General features: G+C 37.9%; 3 protein-coding genes and 1 long non-coding RNA gene across 4 annotated transcripts; 1 reads left to right on the plus strand and 3 right to left on the minus strand.

The window, feature by feature from the left end:
• The first annotated feature begins 674 nt into the window (after positions 1-674).
• On the plus strand, positions 675-3,659 carry LOC149740472 (2-acylglycerol O-acyltransferase 1-like). Its single transcript, XM_089873062.1, has 7 exons — positions 675-915; positions 1,224-1,405; positions 1,739-1,943; positions 2,018-2,098; positions 2,493-2,586; positions 2,802-3,001; positions 3,161-3,659. The coding sequence occupies exons 1-7, from the start codon at positions 825-827 to the stop codon at positions 3,310-3,312; spliced, it is 1,005 nt and encodes a 334-aa protein (XP_089729188.1). The 5' UTR covers positions 675-824; the 3' UTR covers positions 3,313-3,659.
• Positions 3,563-13,519, minus strand: LOC149740473 (uncharacterized). Its single transcript, XM_089873059.1, has 15 exons — positions 13,280-13,519; positions 11,782-11,951; positions 10,710-10,878; positions 9,624-9,812; positions 9,106-9,285; positions 8,631-8,861; positions 8,259-8,324; positions 7,713-7,894; positions 7,451-7,550; positions 6,968-7,095; positions 6,711-6,856; positions 5,455-5,571; positions 5,023-5,174; positions 4,432-4,580; positions 3,563-4,134 (listed from the first exon to the last, which is right to left on the minus strand). Exons 1-15 carry the CDS (start codon positions 13,434-13,436, stop codon positions 3,943-3,945), a joined length of 2,328 nt encoding a protein of 775 aa, XP_089729185.1. The 5' UTR covers positions 13,437-13,519; the 3' UTR covers positions 3,563-3,942.
• A 2,334-nt stretch (positions 13,520-15,853) lies between these two features.
• LOC149740474 (adenosine deaminase-like) lies at positions 15,854-20,143 on the minus strand. Its single transcript, XM_089872167.1, has 10 exons — positions 20,031-20,143; positions 19,326-19,387; positions 18,845-18,970; positions 18,376-18,519; positions 17,986-18,101; positions 17,410-17,534; positions 17,280-17,351; positions 17,051-17,220; positions 16,786-16,915; positions 15,854-16,041 (listed from the first exon to the last, which is right to left on the minus strand). Exons 1-10 carry the CDS (start codon positions 20,049-20,051, stop codon positions 15,952-15,954), a joined length of 1,056 nt encoding a protein of 351 aa, XP_089728293.1. The 5' UTR covers positions 20,052-20,143; the 3' UTR covers positions 15,854-15,951.
• An 828-nt stretch (positions 20,144-20,971) lies between these two features.
• LOC149740475 (uncharacterized) lies at positions 20,972-24,335 on the minus strand. Its single transcript, XR_016384389.1, has 5 exons — positions 24,326-24,335; positions 22,916-23,003; positions 22,796-22,853; positions 22,708-22,744; positions 20,972-22,298 (listed from the first exon to the last, which is right to left on the minus strand). It is a non-coding gene; the product is annotated as an uncharacterized LOC149740475 (long non-coding RNA).
• Between the last annotated feature and the right edge of the window lie 408 nt (positions 24,336-24,743).

Genomic DNA, 24,743 nt, shown 5'->3' on the forward strand with positions numbered 1-24,743 from the left:
AAAAAATTTTGCATTTAGTGAAAAAGGCTAAACCAAACATATTCCCAAGATAAAGCTTCTTGCTCCAAAGTTCCGTGTTTTGTTTTACGAAATGTTCCATGCGCATGTCAATTTGCGCGCAGTTCCAAATTACATTTTATTGTCTTTAAATACAGTAGCGTATAGAGTATTTTGTTTCTTAAGACTGGTTTTAATTGCTCAATAGTTATATATAGGTATAATTACGAATGGTAACACCCGGACAACAACGTCGCTGGTTGGGCTATATATATTGACACGGCCTTTATATTATATCGTTAAACCGAGACGACCCGAGTAGTTTATAACATTATAAACCAGCACGTCAGTTTCTTATACCTATATGCCGTTTGTTCACTTTGTTTTTCCCTTCTGTGATAAAGAGTTTTGCAATTAAAGTACGACCTTTGGACGCAACATAAAGATTTGCAACTTACGCAAACGAAAGACTAGTCCGTCACTACAGACCATTGTGATCGGCGAGGTGTAGAATTAGGTTGAACAATTTGACCTAAATAAGTCAAAGAACGACCAGTGCAGGTTGTTTTAAATCTGGTACACCGTTATCGGTTACTGGAAGAACAAAACTTGATACTTTTCTAGGGATATTTATAAAAAGGCTGGTAAAACAGCTGAGCTAAATGTGCTGTACAGCAGCCATAAAACGTTGAGAAATTGTTTTGTGTTACGTCAAGTTACTCATTAACTCAATGTAAAGATTGATATAGCCAGAGCAAATTGTAGTTAGGTAGCGCATATACCCAACTTGGAAACTGCTATATAGTTGGTAAAGCGGATTAAGAACCATGTGGGAATTCGCACCGCTTCGTATTCCTATGATAAGAAGACTTCAAACGTTGGCTGTTTCTCATTTTGTGTTCTGCTTTCTTGCCTTAGGTAAGTCATATCTATATCTATAATGTGTATATACCTGTATATATACCGGTATATGTACTTATATGTGTATGTAATTTGGCCATGTAGAGAGTATAGGGCGGGGGAAGACGGGACATCCCTAGTACACAATATCTACAAATATGTAATATTCTACCAAATGAAACAGAAAAAGAGAATTGCAACGTATGCCATCTTACCCCCAACTTACTATATTTAATTTTCGGAAACTAAGAAAAATAACTGTTAAATTAAATGTTTTTTAATGTATAGTTTTCACGTTTAACCACTTACACACTTCATGCATGCAGCTGCCACATGCACTTTATTGACTATCTACATTACTTTGTTCACTTCATACTGGCCGATCACCACCGCTTACCTTGTGTTCTTATTCTTGGACCGAAACACCCCGGAATCTGGTGGAAGAAGAAGCGAGTGGGTGAGAAATTGGAGTCTCTGGAAATGGATGAGCGATTATTTTCCTTGTACGGTGGGTCTTAGAAAATGAAGCGTTTTAGGATATGTTGCTTTGCAATGCTGACTTTAGAATTGTCTATCTATATGTATACTGTGGGGTAAGATGGGACACCTTAGCACATAATATCTGAATGTCTTGGTCGTGTTTTAAACTATTAACAATTTAACGGTCTATATGGGAGTCGTGAGAATACGGTTTTATAATTCCTTGAATGTGGTTTACTATCAAATATAACAAGAAAATAGAACGAAACAGTGTCCCATCTTTTCCCACCTTACTTTATTCAGTTTCTGTGAACCTATCCAATATTTAATAAGTTAACAAATGTCATATCACCAATTACAGTTGCACAAAACCGTTGACCTCGATCCAAAAAGAAACTACATATTTGGCATCCATCCACATGGGGTTTTGTGCATCGGATCTTTCACTCACTTCTCCACGAATGGCTCCGGATTTTCGCACGTTTTTCCGGGATTTACATCTTATCTTACGATGTTGCCTTTCTGGTTCAAAATGCCCTTTTTTCGTGACTATGTTATGAGCGGCGGTAAGTTGAGATAAATGAGTTTCGATTTGTTTTGCTTGTCGGCATATTATTAAACTAAACAAACGCTGTTGCAGGTTTGACTCCAGCCACAAGGAAAGCCATCAAACACACAATAACAAGGCCAGGTGGTGGGCATATATGCTGCATTATACCTGGTAAGTATGTAAACTATATTAGTTCAAAAGTCTATAATGAATGGCCACGTAGATTATACGAATAAAAGAAAATATCTGTAGCAAAAAATACAAAGTTGGCGTTTCAGTTTACAGTTATTTAGATGTTAAGGTAAAAAAATGCACAAATTGATATAGTAGGGTGGAAAAAGATGGAACAAGTTTAGCACCTAATACCAAAATACCCTGATCGTGATTTAAACAATTAACAACGGCCTATGGGAGTCGTGAAGATACCGTTTTAAAAATCTTTAAATGTCTTTTGTTTACTACCAAATGAGACGAGAAAATAGAGTGAAAAGGTGTTCCATCTTTCCCCACTCTACTATAAGACAGTTTAAAACCGAAAAGTTACAGTGATAAATGTATTACAAAGGTGGTGCTCCAGAATCTCTAAACGCACGGCCTGGAGATGTTGTATTGTTGCTGAAACAAAGACTTGGATTTCTCAAGCTGGCAATAACGAACGGGTATAGATTTTCAGTTCCTATATACACATTTAGTTATTTATCACCGTTATCACAAAGTAGCGTAGGCTATATTTATCATGTTATTTTTTCTCTTTATTAGTTAGCAATATTGGACGCTGTAAGCGAGAATTTTCTTGATAAACAGCCATATTTACCCGCTATTTTTGCCACTTTTGTAATTTTCAAACCAATATTGATTTTTTTCTCACACTTAGAGTTCCTTTGGTTCCCGTGTTTTCATTTGGCGATCACGCGTTGTGGGAGCAGAAACCGAATCCCCCCGGTTCCCTCATCCGTAGGTTCCAAGATAGCTCTCAGAAGTGGATGCAAGTCGCTCTTCCCGTTTTCCACGCACGGGGTATCTTTCAGTACAATTTTGGACTAATTCCGTACAGGCGTAGCGTCCATACCGTAGGTTCGTGAGTATTTTAATTTAAGTTTGTACGATTTTGTTCCCTGTCAGCGTGCAGTTGCTTTCGCTGTGGAATAAGCAAGATGTTTTTTTTTTATCTAAAGTTCAAACCAATTAATCATTTTACCATCAGCATACCGGTTAACAAATTGTTAATTTTAGTGGGCGAGCCCATAGAAGTGCCACAGAACAGTAACCCGACATCGGAGGACCTTATGAGTTTGCAAGAGGATTATATTAATCGATTGAGAGCAATTTTTGACGAGCACAAGAGCAAATATCTCCCAGAAGATTGCAAACTGATCATCAACTAAACTAAACTAAACTATGCAACCAAAGCTTTTTAAATTGAGTTAGTTATAGTAGTGTGAAGTAAGATAGAGCACCTTTAGCAATAATGCTGTCCAAATTTCCTGGTTCAAACAATTAATAACAGACGGGAGTCGTGATGAAACGGTTTTAGAATACTTTAAGTGTTTTTTGTTTACTACCAAATGAAAAGATAAGGTAGAATAAAAGGGTGTCTCATCTTCCCCCACCGTACTATATATATACACGATCGAATCATTGTAAAAAGAGTGTTTTATTTCTGTTCGAACTTGAGTATATATAAGAAAAACATGCTTTGAACTTGAATATAAGACAAACGAGAAAAAGTTAATGACGTGTTGGGTCCGAGTACAAGAAACTCGAATTTCCTGATTAAAGAAATGTTAACTTAGTTGTTAATTTCATAATATTTCAATGACGTGTTATATCATCAGCTCCTCGCTTCGTTTTACGATTGAAATGGTTAGTTGTTAATGCGTTGTCACAAAATTGTTTTTGTGCGTTATAAGCGTAAAGCTAGTTGATATTAGCGTCTTGGACTGGTGTCCAAATCGTTGCGGTTAAAACCAATAAATTACTTTATAAAAATTGCGTTATCAAGAGTAAATCGGCGATTAGCCACCACCGTAGACAGTGAAATGTTGAAGCGTCCGTAAAATCCACGCCTTGTACGCAAGGACATCGACATACACCCCAGGAGACGGAACCCCACATTCAGTTAAACCGTATGAGGTGATACCGGCAAGATACCAACCGCAACTTGATGCTCGCGATTGCCTACATGCAAGCGGACCACCTGAATCTCCCTGAAAAAAATCAAATATAAATATGTTGTATAAATGGTCAGACTTGGTACAGTTATAGACATAGTACACGGCCTACCCCCCTTCCAATACACGGCCTTAGAATATACACTCAATGTTTAGTCCATGAAAACAATGAATTATAATGGGCATATTCCATATTAATTCTTTTTTTCCCTCATTTTATCTGAGCAGTTTAGGTGTATGTCTAGGCAATGATGAACAAAACGCTTTCTTTATATAACTATACCCTAACAAAAAGCCAGTAAAACTTGAAAAGGTTGTTATAAAAACACTTACTCTACATGTGTTAGGGCTGTTGGGAGTTGACGATCCAGCACACAAGTTTTGCTCCGGTGAGTACCCACCAAACACACGCTGGCATTCTGCTGCTGTTGTGATCGGTACACGCGCGGCTCTTAATTTCCCATAGGAATTTGAGTTACTCCCTAAATGACAAAATTATGTCAAAAAAAAACATGATATAGTTAAGTGGGGGTAGATGGGACACATGTTCATTCAACTTTCTCGTCTAATTTGGTAGTAAACAAAGAACATTCAAGGAATTATAAAACCACATCTTCACAACTCCATATAGATCGTTGTTAATTGTTTGAAACACGATCAGAAAGTTTGGATATTATGTGCTAAAGGTGTCCCATCTTCCCCACCTTTACTATATAATATATTTTTATCTCTTCGAAAACAAAAGCGAAGATCGTGTTATTCAAAAAAATAAAAAGGAAATAAACCGCAAAACGACAGTCGTTATAACCCGCTGTATGAATAAAAGGTGTGGGAAAGAGCGTCAGTTCAAAAGTTAAAGCATTTCTTTACGCCCAATTTGCGTATACAATTAGGGTAGATTTTTTACATGCAGTCTAAACTTACGGGTTCTTCCGTAGCCTGTAATAAAGCATTCGTCTCCCGGCGTGGGACGACTAGCAGGAAGGCATAGTGTACCGACGGAGTTGCTTGAAATGTCTGCTGGTTCCGCAAGTCGGATAATGGCAATGTCGTTGCGTACATGATTGTAGGTGGACCTGTAAAACAAGCTAACTGTAAAAAAAAAACAGTTTTAAACCAATTAAAATAGTTATGGTACCGTGGGTTAAGATTAAATACTATTATCAGCTGGATCCTATATTTCCAGATTAGGTTTTACAAACGTTAGAATTTAACAAACGTGTTTAGAGTCGCGGGGCAACATCTATATAATTATGTAACTGTTTTTTGTTTACTGCCAAATGGAAAAAATGGAACATAAACATGTCCCATCTTACCCCACCATATACTCTATATATCGTTGAATGTGCTACGTACGTGAAATTGGGATGTCTGCGAATCGCGCTGATGTATTTTACTTGCGTCGAAGTGGAGTTGACTTGGCCGAGCACAACGTAGTTTGAGGTTAGCGTGTCCCGACTTGGATCGTTGGTTCTGTAAAAAGTACAACATAAGAACACACATGAGCGGAGCAAGCAAAAGAGTTTTTGAGCACGGTGGTGGTCATATAGATCCTTTTTCGTCGAACAGTTGTTCTTGGCTTTGTTGTTGTTGTTGCTGATAGGGCGATTTTTTTCCGCACTTATCCTAATTCTCAATTCTAGCAATTTTTTTCTTTAATCCCTTGATTGAAACCAAATCGTAATATATATTTATAATTTTTAAACTAAATTTTCAGATATAAAACCGCACAATTAGCGTGTGTGTACCGAAGCGTAGACGAGTGCTTTTTTCTTATCGTTATCTTCGGTATAAACACAGCATCTCTCGTTTCTTCGCTCTTCAGTTTACTGCTCGCAATAAATCATTATGCAGCCGCCACAATATGAATAATATTAACTTCTAACATTACCTATAATACTGCGTGATTACGGTTTATCCAAATTCCCAAAAACAAACGTCTTTAAGCGACGACAAGGTTAACTAGTGCAAGTTTACATGTCAATACATAGTACAGGAGTTGTGCAAAGCGTATTTATACATATCCTTTACCAAACTTTCAAACCTTATAATGAGTCATAATGCACGAATTAATGCAATTTTCTACTGCTCCACAGTCACCAATGGCGTCTGAAACCCGCTTTGTTGGTTATTTTTGATTTGTTTTTGATCGATCTCAGTCGACCATTAAAGTGATAGGGTTAATTAATACTATGCTAATTAGTTTATACCGTGCTCATGCATTAGATCTATGATCTCTTGTTAAATGAACCATACAATTTTCACGAAACGACAATAATAAAGTTGAAAGAATAAATGACAGTTATTTACCCTCGCGTCTAGAGACATTCGTTAAAATATGGCTGTCCTATATAAGTATCACACAAAAACACATACATACGCCCACAATATGAAAGCGTCTGTTGCCGTGGAATATTGGTTAGCGCGCCTGTCTCTAAGCCAAAGTTTAAGCTCTTTTGAACCTAGAACCTTTTTTCTTTTTTTCTTTTTTTTCAAATCAATGGATTAATTATAAAAACCTACCTAGAACCTATCGCAACGATAGTAGCATTCAACCACTGACCAGCGACACCAAATGGTTCAGTATAATTATCCAATTTCAAAGTACTTACATCACACAATGAGCGGCAGTAAGCACATACTGCGAAGATAGCAAAGTCCCGCCACACAAGCGATCGTCGAATATGAACAAGGCTTGCCATGGCCAGTCACTCGCTCGAGCTGCTTGGCCGCAATAGATTCTCGAAAATTCGTTTTGCTGAGAGCATAATGTCAATTAAGCATTGTATAAGCACATAAACGAATAAATGGGAACAGTTTGAAATGCTACAGGTTACACAGTAGGAATAAAATCAAAATGATAACTTACTGGATTCAATATTCTGTTGCTGCTTCCTCTTGCTTGAATGTTACAGTTGCGTTCAGTAACCTGGTCTGCGCACCCGCACACGTGCTGCTGAGTTGGGTTGTAGGTACTTGGAGGGTGACTGTATAGTCCTATTGGTAGGAATAATAAACTTTAAAAATCGTCCACAAAGTTACATTACTTCTCAGCGAACACGAGGTGTATGAAATAGAACATCCGTGTTATAGTAGGGTGGGGAAGACGGGACACCTTTAGCACATAATATCTAAATATTCTGATCGTTTTTCTTTAACAATTAACAACGGTCTTTGGAAGTCGTGGGGATATGGTTTTATAATTCTTTCTATATTCTTACGGGAAAATAGAATGAAAAAGCGTCCCACCTTCCCCAGTCTACCATGGTTTATCGACTTCATAAAACGCCATTGTTTAGTTTAGAATGACTTTATGCTATACATATATACCATGTACAGTTGCTCTACATACCGGAGGGTCGGCTTGGGCTCAAGGAAACTTGTGTTGGTGGACGGTGTATGATCGTGGGTTCCGTGATTCGTAAATTATTGGCTGGTAGAGGACTGCGTACCTTTAGGAAAATAAAAATTATTAAAGTACTAGAATTCATAAACCTGCACATTTTCGAGCACAATGTGCAGGTCGTAAATTTAAATGTGTACATTTTCAACGAGCTTATTTTTTCGCACAACTTCTGTTGCATATAAGAGAAAATACTTTTAAATTGACGAACCTTCTGCCCGTGATTAGTCGGGGTGATGGAGTGACGAAAGCACCATATGGTTCCCTGTACTGAGGAATCCCAGCAACAACCCCTACGGATACAGTTACTGTATGATATCCCTTCATACCCACAGTCATATCGGTTGACGGGCGAAATGTCGCATAAGTCGAAACGACGAAGCGAGTAGGAGCCTGCAAAGAGATTTGACGGATCAAACAACATACAAACTTGTCAAACAACTTTTACTCGGAATGTCGATATCTAATTTACATCAACACCACCAAGTGTGTATGTGTTTACAGCTGCGGAAGCTTAGCATCATATTGTGGGCATGTGACTAACAACTTTTAAACTTTGTTCGGTTCAACTCACGCCAAAGGGATTACATGTACCACCAACAAGTTACAAAAATAACCTTGGTAAAACAAAACTGTTGCTATGTGTGTTTGCAAATATCGAAAATATTATGTTAAAACGTCTTGTAAACCGCAGAAACAGGGTTTTAAACCTGCCTTAGCTGCCTTATCTATATGAAATATCATATTTATTACGAACCTAATCCGGTGCTGTTGAATTGTGCCTCGAAAGACGAACTTGAAGCGTTGCCAGGCGACCTCAGAGCTGTAAATATTTATAAAAAGAGTGTGTAAATGTATTTTGCTCAATCCTCGCTTGATAAGAAAACAAGTATAGTTATAACACGGATGTTCTGTTTCATGCACCTCGTGTTTGCTGAGAAGTAATGTAACTTTGTGGACGATTGGTTTTTCTATGTGGTTAAAAAATTAGGTCATTTTTTACCAAGGACACATACGCTCAAAATGTAGAAGCGACGAGCCAGTGACCTATCGGGTATTAGAGGCAGCGGTAACAGCTGTACTGTACAATGGCGCGAACAGTTACGAATTTAAAAATAAAAAAACTTACGTCTGCAAGCAAAACCAGAATCTCGGCTGGGCAAATTGGTTCCGTTGCCATACCGCCAAACCATTACATCCTCACCGGCAACCCTCGTCGGTAAGCACCATTTCAGATGGCTACTCACGGGCTTGAAACCAGCACGACATCGAAGGACACAGTGGGACAATTGGTTCGAGCCGTTAGTGCAGACTTGATGACCGTTTGGAATTCTCCGTTGAAGGGCCGGGCATTGATAGGCTGGAAAATAAAATGCTTTCGTCTTAGAGTTTGAAGATGGACATTGTGCAATAATCGTACGTAGTTCTATCGACTATCATGCATACCTAAAAACCGTTTATATTAAAACTTGTATCATTGTATATTCATTTACAAGTTATCAAATGTAACGTGGCAAACGAGCTGTAGCTTTAAAATTGGACACCAAGAAAATGTGACGGCAAGGAAACAAGGTTCTACTTGCATAGTTCCTGCCATTACCCACCCACGCAGGAGACTTGTGTAGGCGGTTCCCACGTCAGTCGATTCCCATCACAAGTAATGCTGCCGTTCCCTCGTAATCGGTAACCTTGGTTGCAGCTGTACGTACAAACCGAACCAATAAACTTGTTGTCGGTACATCTCACTTCCCCGTGATGAAGATACGCCAAGGCAGGACATGATACTGTGTGATAAGCGATGAATTATTCAACCAAGCTACAAATTGTTCTGACATATATATAGTGGAGAACACCTTCAAAGAATATCGATCAATTGGCAAGCACTTATACCGAGGTTGCAGAAAAACCAGTTGAGCCATGGTTTATTTTGATAACGACGCATATATGTGCCGGTGATTAAGATTTGCTTTAAGGTATAGGAAGCTAGAAAGGAAACCGATGCGATAGGTTAACATTATCTTTACGAATGTGTTATAACATTAAGACGCCGACAGAGAATTATTAAACGAGGTTGTTATCAATACAAACATTTGCTGATGTGTATAAGATTACAGAACAGCACCTTCGCATGTAGTTGAAAGGGAAGGGGTCCATGCTCTTAACAGGGTATTTCCTGAGCAAGTACTTTCCTCTGCACCCCTCGGCGAATAGCCTTCATTACAGTATACGGTGCATCTCGAACCCAGAAAATTATCGTCAGTACAGTTCACTAATCCGTACGGGAAGACGGGTAGTAATGGCGGACACGTGACTGCAAAGGAAATTGAAAGTATTTTAAAATCGAAGTACGAATACTATGGAATGGGGTAAGATGGGACACTTGTTCATTCTCTTTTCTCGTCCCATTTGGTAGTAAACAAAGAATGTTAACAGAATTATATAACCGTAGCCAGGACTTCAAAAGAGCGTTAATAATTGTTAAAAACACGATGAGGAAATATGTGATTTAGGTGCTATAACCAGATCCCATCTTACCCCACAGTAGTACATACCGGTCAATTTTAAATATATTTTTTTGCAATGTTAAACCGAGGTGAACTTTCCTGACCATAAAATCTGCCCCGGGGCCGCTTTGCACGAAAAGGTATTTAAAAAATCGTTTTTGCATTACCAAGAAAACACAACAAAATCTCAAAAATTTTGCGGTAAAAATATGATGTTCATTTTTAAGGCGCGTTCGGCCTCAGTCGGATGATATGGTGCTTATTATGGTTTGAGGCTGGGAAGAGATTATAGAATTAAGTGGCGTGATATGGCTTACCATTATATAAAGATTTTGTATATTTATTAAACATTGCCTCGAATAAAGATTTGATTTTTTTTTGAAAATGCTAGTTTTTTGTGATGTATAGTGGGGTGGAGAAAGACGGGACATATTTTCTCGTCACATTTGGTAGTAAACAAAGAACATTCAAAGAATTATAAAACCGTATCCTCACAACTTCCATAGACCTTCGGTAATTGTTTAAAACACGATCAGGATGTTTGTACATTATGTGCTAAAGGTGTCCTATCTTACCCCACAGTACCACTATTACGGCTTTACAACAAAGTTGCATGATCACAACCAGACGCATGGCCCACTTAATACATTATCGAGTAGGACATGCCATACATTATGAATATGAAGCCATTATCCTGCACAAACCTCTGCATTGTATACCATCCAGATTGCCAGCGATCACAAATCTTTTCGATTCTATCATCCCGTTTTCTCGATAAACGTTAGATCGTGGGTAGGGGCTGTATCCGAATGAACAAGACAACAAAATCCCCACAACTAGATCGCTTTGCGTAAGATAAGCGAGTCCTCTGTTCTGATGATGAAAAGTCATGGTATTTAGTTCGCTTTCAATTCGACCCAGAGTGAACATTATTGGCTAATTGGTCACATTGGTGGTTTCTTAAATGTGTAGGAATGACGCTACGTGTTTTAAGCCTAGTAATTGAGCGATAATTGTTCGAAAATCGCGGTGTCTAGAATTCAATCTGTCAACCATATACTCAAACACGGTACTTCATTTTAAAGCTTCAATTAAGGATTATCGATAAATTAAGGAGCGGCGTCTCTTTACAGAACGCTGAGAACAGCAATCCATTGTAAAGACCCAACTTTACAATGCACATATATAGTCACTTTACAAGTTTGGACAGGTGTTATATATATATAGAATGTGAATAAGTAAACTTGCTATACAAGTAGTCGTCCCTTCTCGGCGAAGCACACACGACAGGTCAGAGACAGGGTTGTTAAAATAATGTCCGTCGGTTTCTAAATATAGATTACGGCGGAATAGATGCGTGCCGAGTTGCACTGCGTCAGACAGTAACACGCAACTATTACGTCATAATACGAGAGTAGTGAGCGAAAGCGTGAAAATAAAACAAATAAAACATTTGAAGTTAATGCTTATATCCGCTCTATGTGGTCTATACATAGACATATCCGCGACAAAATGCGTCACTTACAATAAAAATAAATTAAATTTATTGCCTTTATGAGGGTACGACGGGTGCAACTTATGTTAAGTTTACTTTTACTGTAACGATAGCCAAATTGTAATTAAATCTTGTTTCATTCGCGTTAATTATGGTTACAACCAATACAGTCATCCATTTCGTTTTGTGTTTTTTATTTTACGAGTTTTGTAATTTTTTACTCAATGGGTTTCGGCTGCAGAGTTTTATATCTTATTCCGAGTTTGCATAGTCACGCTTACCCAGCCGTTGATCACGTCGCTTCGTCCACGCAAGAACCCAGCTGTGTAGTAGGCGTTCATCGTCGTCCATAGTTGACCACGTGACTTGATACACAGTATTGTGACGTAACCGCCGTTGGTCTGACGTACGAACACGTTTGACATCAAACACTGAAGCGGGAATTGGCTGTCTGTATTTTAAATTGGTTTAGTATTCATCTTTGTTTAGAAAATCTTGTTTATAACAGATACACGATAATTAAGTGAACATATATATAGTAGGGTGGGGGAGATGATACACCTTTTCATTTTAGTTTCTTATTTGATTTAGTATAAACAAAAAACATTCAAACAGCGTAGTTTTTTTTTTATATAAACCGTATCCCCATGACTTCCATGCTAAAAGTGTCCCGTCTTTCCCCACCCCCACTTTTAGCACGGAAGTCATCCTCACGACTACCAAAAGTATTTTTAATCTTGTTTAAGCGAATAGGAGACGTAAATATGACTTATTAATTACAATAATCAAGATTCGTTTAAAAATATAAAATTCCAAGTTTTTTTTAACAAAAGTCTTATCTGTAAAATAAATCAGTTCATATCTGCAGTTGCTGATCGTCGAAATTAATGTTTATACTTCGCTAATGACCGCTTACACGTCAAGCAACACCGACTTGCAAATGCCGCAAATCTAATAAACGTTGATTATCTTGGCATTTGAGGCATTCGTCACTTGTGTGGGCAATACTCGTGCGGTACATCAACTCAAACTGGGCGCGTGGCCGCCATTGAAAATTGTTGTGATTATTTGCTTAATTGCCGCGTTCGAACGGATGGCGTTCGCGCAGTTAAAAACTCCGGGCGAGTCGCAATTTACGCTATTAGAAAATCATATGGTTACGGGTGTCAAAATAATTCCCATAAACTCGAAAGGCGAGGCGGTCACTACCAGGCCCTTCTATTGATTAAAATAATATGACGACAGCAATTTTATAAAAAAAAGTCGGGCTTCCAGTTTTTCAACAAACCGACTTGGCAGGGTATAACACTATACGTAATATTTTGCACTACACCGCAGGTACAACTCAAATTGCAAGGCGTAATATCGGCGGCATTAACGCCTATTACCACACCCCTTTTACGTAGAATGGCGAGAGCACCAGATTGAAATAACGAGGTATCGCGCCTAACCATGCCACAAATAGATTTAAAGCGGCAGGAAAATTGCCGAAATGTTGTTCTCTCCATAAAGTTAAGACATAATAGCCTTTTCCGAATAGCCTTTTAATATTAACGTAACAGTCGATGGAAAATATCATTGTAGCAATATTGTATTTAGCCAAAATACTGTCCTTTATTAAAATATATGACGTCTACTGAACAGGTGTTATAGACAACATTTATGCTCGTTATCAAGAACGTAGGCGTCGTAATCGCAAAGCAATTAAGTTTAAATTTCGGAAAACCGTTTCCCTGAGGTTATTGAGTAACCGTTGGGTTCTATAATTTTCTTACTTACCTATTGGTGGTAGAACACTCTGTTGCGTCATAAGGCGGCCATACGGATGGTTTATTGAATTAGCAGCTGTTCGAAGACCATTAGCTGTGATGTTAACACCAAAAGTGATGGCCCAAAGCTGAACCAAAACTAGCAGAAAACTTAAACAAACATTCATAATTCTTTCCCTCTAGCTCTAACCATTCGCTGATGAAGTACTGACTTGTAATCTGTGATATATTTGATGTAATGCGTTACCATTGCACGTTTAACTTATTGACCTTTCACAATTATAAGTTCATGTCGATTAAACGATGGCAGTCGCCGTGATCATTGCAATATTAACAATAAATGACGTAAAAGACTTCTCGTTTTTCATACTATAATGTGCGAAATTTATAAGCTCCCAAGAACTTCTAAGTATTTTTAAAACTCCTAAAATTTTCTGACAACACATAAAAATCAGGTAGCTTATGTTGAAGTCTAAGAACTCTAACATAAGCTATCTGCGATCGTGTATGACCCATAATGGCTTCTGTTATGCTAAGATCAGCATTGTACTACTCTTCTTATATATCCTAGTTACCAAATGCGAATCGCTTCGAGAAAAAGGGAGCTCTTTTTCCCCCAAGTACCGTCGTGGTTGATATTGCTCGAGGCATCCATCGTGCGTTGTTACAATGTATTACTTCGAATTCACAGCGTACACAACATTCGGATATCCGGGGGAGCATGCGTACGAACGTATATACGGAATATGAAATGCGGCTTTGCTTTAATTAGTACGATAAACTTGGCAATTTAAAAAAAAACATTGCAATACGTATTTAAATATTTATTGCCTCGCAGAACAGTCAACAGAGTTTACGTAACAAAAATAAAGTAATGCATTTCTTGCACGCACAAAACGTATCAAGAATACTCTGTATATTTTATATATTTGTGCCATTTTATATTGATATATCACTTTTATGTATAGGCTGCCCATACGCATGTGCTTAGATTTCAGTTTGGCGCGCCGATTCGTAATGATGATTTACATTTTACAAACAATCGTCGAGAACATGCAGATCTTCCACGTCTGGCTGACGCATAAGACCAAGCGGATAACACGATTTTACCGCATGTCGGAGCCATTCGTCAGGTATAAATAGAAATAGCATTTACGAAACTTAAAGTTTACAAACGAGACCAGTCGATCTGTTAGATCCTGTCATGTACCACTGTATATGGCCTCATATGTACATTGTGGTTTTGTAATACCTAAATACGGCCTGGTTATTACTATGTGTTTCGTGATGACTGTATAGCAACCGTTCTACAGTTAGCTAAGGAATCGAGACAAAACCAATCACGATTTGATACAGTACTCCGAGTAGACCATGTCCATTATAAAAAGTTTCTAAGAATATGGAATAATTCTGTATAACTAGATCACCTTCGTTATCGACTTCGCAGAATATCAAACTTTTTAAATAGGGCTGTTACAACATACGTATATCTGGCGTAAACCTACTATCTTTGGGCCGCTCACGTAACAGGTGTAGACACACAACACAAACCAAATTCCGAGATATTATCAACAAATAGTGGTCAGCTCACGGGCGTCGTAGCTCGACAATAACAAAAATCTTCTTCGCTCTATTACGTTCTACGTGCAAAGAAATAGCAAATCGTGCGACGGCGACGTTTTGAGTTGTACAATCCTGGTCGCGCATGTGTCAGATCGGTTTGTTAGGTCATCAGACATATCTTTATATGGAAATAATCGTACAGACGCGCTACAAATGTTTTGTGTAGCAGAAAACGAACGTTGCTGTTTAGATGAGCACGCACCACCTATTTATCTTGCTTTCAGGAACACGTCTTCTATGACGTAACAAACATCATGGCATTCGTCATCCTGATTAGGAAAACAGTCTTTTGTTGACTCAGCTTAGTCGGTTACCTTAACAGCTGATAAAAACCTTGTCATGCTACATGAATCTATCAGAGGACCGTATCAGGTTATAGACATTCGTTATTTTAGATAAAAATGTCCGCTAAACTACGACTTAACTCCTGTTTCATTAAAATTGTATAAATTTTGCTGTTTTTTCCAATTAACGAAATTAACTAAACGTGTACAGTAGGGTGGGGAAAGACGGAACACCTTTTTTAGCACATAATACACAAAATATCCTGATCGTGTTTTAAACAATTAACAACAGTCTATGAAAGTCGTGAGGATACGGTTTTAAAGTTCTTTGAATATTTTTGTTTACTGCCAAATGGAACGAGAAATTTAATGAAATGGTATCCCATCTCCCCCCCCCCCCCTGTATAATTCGCCCTGAAACAATAGTTGTATCGACCAAAGAGATTTAAGCAAGGAGTCTGGTTTTAATCTCTCTGGGGGCAGAATCTTGCATTTTAATAAAAGTTCAAACCTGCGTTACCTGCGCATCAGATGCTCTGAGTAAATATAGTACCATCGATTTATACAACTATTCTTTTTACTATAGTATTAAGTGTGGTGCTATTTCTATTTCCATCTGTTTCATATGTAACTATGATCTATATGTTACTATAACGACCAATAAAAAAAACAAATACTTTATAATGTCCCAAATCGCCAGCACAGATGTATTCCGTTGTTTATATAAATATATATACGATAAACAACAATGAAAGCGACACCAGAATCTATCAGCCTATGCCTTGCAGTAAGCTTCCTTAAAATCCTTTATCAATTTTTCTTTCATTGGAGCTTCGACGAAAGAAGAACGGAGTGCGTTTAAATTCTGACAAAAAAACGGACGTTTTATTACAGCATAAATTATTATTAATGCTCCTAAAATTAAGAAATTACGGACTCCAAGTAAAAAATCGTAGACGGTTCAAATATAGTAGAATGGGGAAAGACGGGACACCTTTAAGCCAAATATTTAAAAATCCTGACTACGTTTTAAACAATTAACATCTATGGGTTTTATAATTCTATGGGTTCCCGTATGAAATACAGTTTTATAATTCTTTGAATGTTTTTTTGGTTACTACCAATTGGGACAAGAAAATATACTAAAAAGTGTCCCATTTCCCCATCAAACTAAATAGGAATAATTTTTAGTTTTGCAATGAATTATCCATTGTGGAACCGAGCTTTAATTGGGCTACTTACAAAACGTGCTCAATAGGTACACTAATATAACTTGTCTTTAGCTTATATTGTTTTCTATATTTAGCTTATGTTAACATAATCAAATATTCATTATATTAACGTATTTAAAGTGTGAACAATTTTACACTAATATTAACACGTTGTGATTGTAAACCGTGTGTTTCGGATATGACCGTCTAATCTCGTACTTCCGTTATGGATATTATGATGCAGTTTATACGCACACATGCGCTATTCAAAGCAATGAAAGGCACGAAGACATCAAAAACACGATATTGTTTTGCCACTTGACATTTGGAATGCAAAATTAATTTTCCTTAATGCACGCTGGTAATTTATAACGCAAGTACGTGTTAAATGACCTTACCAATTCCTTTATTTGCTCCTCGGTGAAGCGGAACATTCGTGACGCCACGTCATAATCGTGCAGGATATCCGCGTCGTGGAATCCAGGGTTATCGGTATTCAATGAGAAGTTTACGCCGTCATTTAGGAAGCTGCATGTGAAACCACAATGAATAATGGCCACCACGTCCGAGACAGACATTGAACAACACGCATTGTGGGATTTTCAAACGATTCGTCATAGAATATGTTATATCCACTTTCTCATTGACGGATTGCGCTATTACCTTATCGCAGGATGCGCTGTCATGTCTTCAGGTACAGACGCGGTCAGGTTGCTGGAAATCGGACAAACCTCGAGATGGATCTGCTTTTTGATGACGTCATCATACACCGCTTTGTCATTGATGGTCTTGTAACCGTGCCCTATCCTGGTGGCGTGAAGCTTATGTACAGCCTGTAATACAAAACCAAATAAGCTGCTTGATTTTCCTGATTTCCTAACGTTCACACAACCTCGTGCACTTGGTTTGGTCCGCCCTTCTCTCCAGCATGAACCGTTATGTCAATACTGTGCTCTTTACAAAACTGAAAAAAAGGTAGGAACTTAAACAACCTAGCTCAATAAAATCAACACACCGTTTACATCGAATGCTGCTTTGTGATCGTCGAATGTTGAATCGTCTTCGATTCCTGCCCCGGCAATGTCCAGCGCCACAACACCACGCAATGCAAACTCTTTGCACATATGGGCAAGCTCCATGGACCAGTCTGGCAATTACATTAAACGGCGTGTCAGTAACATATATAGTAGGTAGAAGAAGATGGGACACTTTTAGCACAAAATATATAAATATCCTGACCGTGTTTTAAACAATTAACACCGGTCTATGGGAGTCGGGAGGATACAGTTTTATAATTCTTTGAATGCTCTTTGTTTACTACCAGATGGTACAGGAAAATAGAATAGAATGTGTCCCATCTTAGTAGGGTGGGAGAAGACGGGACACATTTACCACATAAGATCCCAATATTCGGATCGTGTTTTACACAATTAACAACGGTCTAAGGAAGTCCTAACGATACAGTTTTATAACTCTTTGATTGTTCTTTGCTTTCTACCAAATGGGACGAGAAAATAGAATGAAAATGTGTACCCTCTTGCCCCACCCTATTATAACACAGTTTGTATTGCCTATTTAAATTCAAATACTGTACTTACCAGGTAAATCTAATAAAGCACACAAGATAAATCGTACAACAACAGGGAATCGAGATCTTGCTTCTTCAGCAGCCGTACACACTGCTTCTACTACGCCACGGGGTGTAAGAGTACCTCTGAAAAAGATTTTTTTGAATTGGAAAACAGAACTATGCTGATATACAAAGATAAGAATTTACTATGTGTATTACATCATTAAAATTAATCAAGAAAATTTCAAAAGCAGGTCGCACCTCTTTTCGTAAAAAAAATGATTGAGTGCATATATGGTATATACGGTGCGTGGAGGCGGGACACCTTCAGCACATAATAACAATCAAGTTTAAACCCAATAGATTACAGCAAGGAAACTGATTTTAATCTCTCCGAGTCCACAGTCCAAACGCTTACGCGGCTTTAGCGTTTAGCCGGGGTGTTACGTCACAATCAGCCAACAGGTGCGGGCAGAAACGAAATTCGATGTAGGAAATTCCTTGCTGGTGCTTGTCCTCGATTGCCTCCATTGTCAATCTTTTGATCGCTTCTCGGCTGCCGCTGCCACGTACATATATAGTTTGTTAAACTTTTCACCATATAGGTTAATAACAGCACGGCAGTTAGGCTTTTTTAAATGATTGTCAGGTTTAAATAAGTTTTTTGTTACTTAGTTATGATACTGTTATTTTTTATTTTTACCTAGTGTGATACCTTGATACCTATAAATTAAAAGAGAATTCGGATTCTAATCACATCGCCAGCAGAAATGTCAATAATGGCAAGAAATAATTTATAAATGTACGTCGAGTATCGATTTACTATATGTAGGCGCCTATTAATTATTCTTGTATGTGTAGTTACGTAAATATATCATTTTTCTTACGCAAATACGGGTGTTGTGACCATAAAATGGGCAAGATATTCATCGAGGCTGGCAGTTCGTTGCAGTTTACATACGAGCGACCTTAGTTCATTCACATCGTATGACGGCAATTCGACCCCACGTTCTCTGACATATAGGTAAATGATTGTGATTATAATTTGCTATAGCGTGGCCTAATCATAAGTTTATACTATACAGTGTATAGCAGTGTTTCTTAAAATGGGGTAAATTTACCCCTGGGGGTAAGTCCTTCGTATTAGGATGGTATAGTCATTAATCCAAAACCACATAAGTTGATGGAATTGTAAAAAGTGTGCCAATTGTAGTACTTTAGTACCAGACATTGAACAGCTTTGTTAAAAAGGTAAAGCATACAAGAAAGTTTAAGAAACACTGGTGCATAGTATACACGGACGTCACTACTATAACAATATTTATTTTAAATCGGTTTATTCGAGGCACATTCAACATAAACACTTACCTTGCCAGTTCAATACATGTCGATAGTCGAAAGCAACCGTCTAAGTGGCAGTGCAGTTCCGCCTGTGTAAATGTGAAACCGGTATATTGTACATCTTACGTCATCGAGGGAAGACCCGAAGGTAAACAAAGTACAAATTTGCGGGACATTGGTAGGCGAGACGTTTGGTGTAACTACAGTTCAGTAACCCGTGTGTACAAACAGTAAAAAATACCAATGTACCATAAAATGCTTTGTCATCGAGCTCATTCTACTATGCACACAATAAATTTGGATGATTTGCTTTGTTAGGACCCACTTGAGCAGTCTAGTGTTATTATATACCCTCGCCTGCAGTGAAAAGTAGGAACTGCAATTCGTGCCGGTATTGCAAATTTCCGACAAAAAGTCGACATTCTTTAGTAGGTGGAGCGACACAGCAGGTTGCAGAATAAACATTGTACCGTTTTTCTCTTTCACGCGACCAAAATATTATGATTATTATTATGTACTGTTACTATACACGTATTTTCGCACTTTCCCAATCTTCGTTACCGTTACCGAAGAAACAAAATAAATTTCATTCATTCATTCAAACCAGCCTCTAAGTATCAAATATTATCACACTTACACAATCGAACAAACACAAACACGTCTTTACCTGTATGCTAATTGGGCTAAAGATATATACCAATATAGAACTACGATAAACATAATCTTACACACCTTTGGAAAATCGAATGGCATTGCGAAGTTCCAACCCTCTTGAAGCAACTAAACGCTTACACACGCAGTGTACCTTTGTGACGTACCATTAACCTGCGGGTTACGCCGGTGAAGAGAGCGAGAGGAAAAAAACACAAAATCAAAAAAGAAACGCGTTCATGAAAATTTGCGTTTTCGCAAGCGCTGGTATACGGAATAAGTCTAATTTTTATGTCGCAAAATTTTATAGGTCATATATGCTGTGAACGCCACAGCTGTGACGACATCCATTCATTATTTAAAAGGCGTGAAAGGACGCAGAAACCTGCTATTTAATGAAGCCACATTCTTTGGAACTTGTATTATATATAAACCCTGTTAAAATAGGTAACTTCTGATGTTTGGTAGTTTTTTTTTTGTATCTTTTTTCGTGGATAAAGGATTTTGTATATTTTAGACAATTTAGAGACTGTTAACTCGACGGTTGCCAAACCGTAAAATTAAAACACCAAAACAGGAAACGATATTCGATACAGAACAGTCTGAGCTGAACGCTAGACTAGGCATTTAGTTTCGAAGGTTGCTAAATATACAATACAACCAGTCGCTTAAGTTAAGTACTGTGGGGTAAGATGAGACACCTTTAACACATAATATCCTGATTGTGATTTAAACAATTAACAACGGTCTATGGAAGTTGTGAATATACAGTTGGAATTTTATTGGTTTACTACCAAATGGGAAGAGTAGTGAATGAAGTCCACAACTTTTTACTAATTCGAAAACACACAGGGTGAGACGGGACAGTTAAAAATCCTTGTAAATCTTCCTGGGAATACACGTAAATACCGCGATATAAAAGGCTTTGAAAATCCAGTTAAAAGTGTCGTTCCCCAAGGCTAAACAGTTTTAACACGTTACTTACATTTGCTTTATACCCGGAGCAACAGAATACACAAATCAACAGTTTTATTTTTTATTTTAATGCATTTGAACTTGACGAGAATATACCATTATTATAGCGCAAATAAAAGTTCTTCAGGAATTGATTGCCTTCTGAAAAATGAAAACAGGATTAAAATACCTTCATATAATTTGTGGCTGGCGTTGGTGGAAAGCCACTACGGCACGACAAGCCCCCAGCCAATGGTAGTGGGTTTCTACTTAGGTGAGAAACCCTTGCGGGATGTTATTGTCCACGCAGGTTAAAAAGACCCTATAGAAAAAAATATTACAACGAACAACGACAAACAGACAAAAATAATACAACGAGGTGCAAATAAAAAAAGGGAGAAATAATATGAAATACACACAACAGCTCATCCATATCAAAAAATAGGACGATTACAAAAAATTAATTAACGTGGACATAATCATTGAAACATCTTTAAAGAAAATATGGTTCAAATCTTGAAGGATAATCAGATGCAGTGTACAAATTATTATACATCCAATCACAAAGAGTCAAAGCCAATAACGGCCCTGCATGTTCGAATCACCTGACAAGTCGCCATGTTGGTACCGCGATACTCTCGTCGTATCTTCACGCAGTATAATATCGTTCGGATGTTAAGCACCGCTTCGACCGTTATGAAACTGCGTCAGGTTGTTACGAACCGCACTAATAGTGATCTAAATATTCGAGCGTAGCATCACAGTATACCAGTATAGTGACCTAAATGAGTGAGCGTAGCATCACTGGCGGCGACGTCTTTGCAACAACCCAACGGTAACGTAACTCAGTCTAGAACCGTGACGTAACCGCACCGAACGCTGGGCTCTAAAGACCCATCGACGTACAGCGTAATTGTAACGTGGCCAGCGTCACAATTAGGCTTTTGTAAAAATAGCAACAGGTTATCGGGGACAATTAATTAATGAAAAATGATGGACATCAAATTTAAAAGTTTAACTGCGTATATATTATATTGCGCGTAGATATTACTCCAGTATTTGTGTACCAACATGACGTTCTTATAAAGTGGTTAGGACAATGCAGAATCGCTAAAAGATTCAATCTTTGCGGAAGAAACACACAATGACGTGTACACCAACAAAATCCGATCCAGCAAGATGTTTGCCGTAGTTTCATTGCACATGCAAAATGCACTAAAGTAGTGACTGACAAAAAGGCTGGCCACATTAGATCCAGCAAGTATGAGACACAAACACTAATCCGGCAACACTGTAAGAGTGCTCCAGCAACCACACCCAACAACACACAACTCCTAAGCCTAAGCAAAACCCCAAACCGGTATCCTTATCGTCGTATTCGTCTTTTCTCTTCGTCTGCAAAACAAAAACGTAAAATTAGTTGGGTTAAAATGTTCCATGTCTTTAATCGTTCCGCTTGGTTGTAAACAAAAAATATTTACAGAATTGTATAACTGCAACTATATAAAAGATTGCGTTGTTCATTGTTAAAAACACGAATAAGAAAAATGGGTTATATATAGGGTGTGGGGGGGACAGGTCACCTTTAACACATAAAATCCAAATATCCCGATGTGTTTTAAACAATAAACAATCGTCTAACGGGAGTCGTGAGGATACGGTTTTAGGGGAGTCGTGAGGATACGGTTTATAATTCTTTGAATGTTCTTTGTTCACTACCAAATGGAACGAGCAAATATAATGAAAAGGTGTCCCATCTTTCCCTACCTTACAAAATATTAGAAAAACAAAAAATACACTATACCTTGCGCTTTTCTTCTGCAGCTTATACAGTGGCTTTTCTGTAACAATAAATAGTTAAACGTCTGTTAATATTGTGACGTATCAATTACCTTTATTCCTGATTTGACCTTTTTCCTCTTGATCCTCTGTGACGTCACATACAACGTTCTGAAATATTGTAAAAAAGATGTTTGCAAATACTAAGACTGTAACAAAATCAAGCAACTTACGAAGTGGGTTCTTCTGTTGCGTCATCACCACTTCGTGACGTCACAATTCTGATGTCATCTAGAAAAGAATTGGTGTACGTAACAATGCCTATTGTGATTTATACTTTACCAAATCTTTGATCTTCATGCTTCATTTCTAGCTAATAGCATGAATATATTTTAGAATAGATTAAAATTATTTTTAAATTAATACGACAGTATATAAGTATAATGTGCCTTGCGACGACGCAAAGCGCGCATGGGGCCCCATGAAAAAAATGTCGCGAAAAGCAAGCGTAAAATAGAAACCGCAATGTGACGTCGCAAACGTGTGCTCTCGTCGGGCGTGAACCTAAATATGAAGTAATAATCACGAGCGACGGCGAAGCGGTTATGACGCGATGTCATGCATACGTATTGTAACGCAACGAAGCAATTGAGTAAACCGATGTCACTTCGGAAGCGACCTGTATTGTAACAAAACTAAGAACCGTAGCGAAATTCCTGAAAAAAGTGTTAAATATTAAAATAGATTAAAGTAATAATACCAATCGCAAGACACAGTAGTAAAATTATTAGAAAATGTATACTTGTGTGTAATATACTCACAAATAGTAATATTCTAGTACAGTCACACTAAATAGCAAAATAAAAACATATAGTTTATAATTAAGTAATACTAAACAGTAGCAATGGTACTTAACTTCAACTCTTGTAGAAGAAACAAATATAATCCTGCAGTGAGTTCATCCAAACAGTATAGCTTTGTCGCTGCTTCTTCCAAACTGCCTTGCAAAGTTGCAACGTGTTGTAAGTACGACGTTTTACATGCCCGGGGAATCAACGAAATGCGGAAAACGTCGGCTAATGAAAATGGTTGACGTGGTGGATTTAAATTCCCCACTTTTCTCGATTGCTCCCCGCTGTGCTTCAGTAATGTATAATTGAGCACGTAAAAAGGCCGTGTGGATTTTTTTGTCAAACAGTTGTTCTTATTCAGCTTTTTTTACATAATATCCATGGATGTCGGTTTTATAGTTCTTTAAATGTTCTTACTATCAAATGGGACGAGGAAATAGAGTAAAAACTGTTCTATCTTTCCCAGCACCCTATTATTACAACAGTAATACCCTTGTGCACTTATAGTTGAACCGTGAGAACAGTCGAATAATACTGTAACGTTCGTTATTGCCTATTATCCAATGGTACCCGTAAATAAAGGAGATTAAAAAGTCACGGGTTTGCCCGAGTTCTGTCTCACACACTCTATACTATATTTTGCTTGCCCTATTAATAGTTGAGTTTTCCTTCGTGTAGTACACCTGTATATTGTCACACCTGTAGAACACTTTTTATTAGTTTTGTACACCTAAGCGTATGTAGTGGCAGTCGTACTTAGTGACAGTTGAAACATTTAAATTGTTGCAATACCTGAACACATTTTTTACACGAAAACAGATTGACGTTAGCTGTTAAATGTCACCAACTTAACGTTGCCGGTTGGCGCCTGGTCGATAAAGTTTCGATAACCGCTACGTTGGGCAAAAGCAACGAGAGCAAACACCTCGAATGAGAACACCGATCATACATTTCCCGGTTTAACCAGCTATCGAAAACGCGTGCACTTCGAAAATGCTTCATGTAAATGGACATGACGGGTCAAATTTTAATCAGATACCTTAAAGCACATCAAAGGATATTAAATGCAAGCCGATGAAGCCCACCGTTCTCCAATACAATAGCACGCAGTATAGTTTAACGTAACTATAGGCACTGCTGTTATACAGGTTGTACATGACTTTCCACACACCTCTGCAAATCATATCTTACTATCTTAGAAAATATTATA

This window comes from Ciona robusta, chromosome 2 (genome assembly GCF_009617815.1).
Source record: "Ciona robusta chromosome 2, ASM961781v2".
NCBI lineage: Eukaryota > Metazoa > Chordata > Ascidiacea > Phlebobranchia > Cionidae > Ciona > Ciona robusta.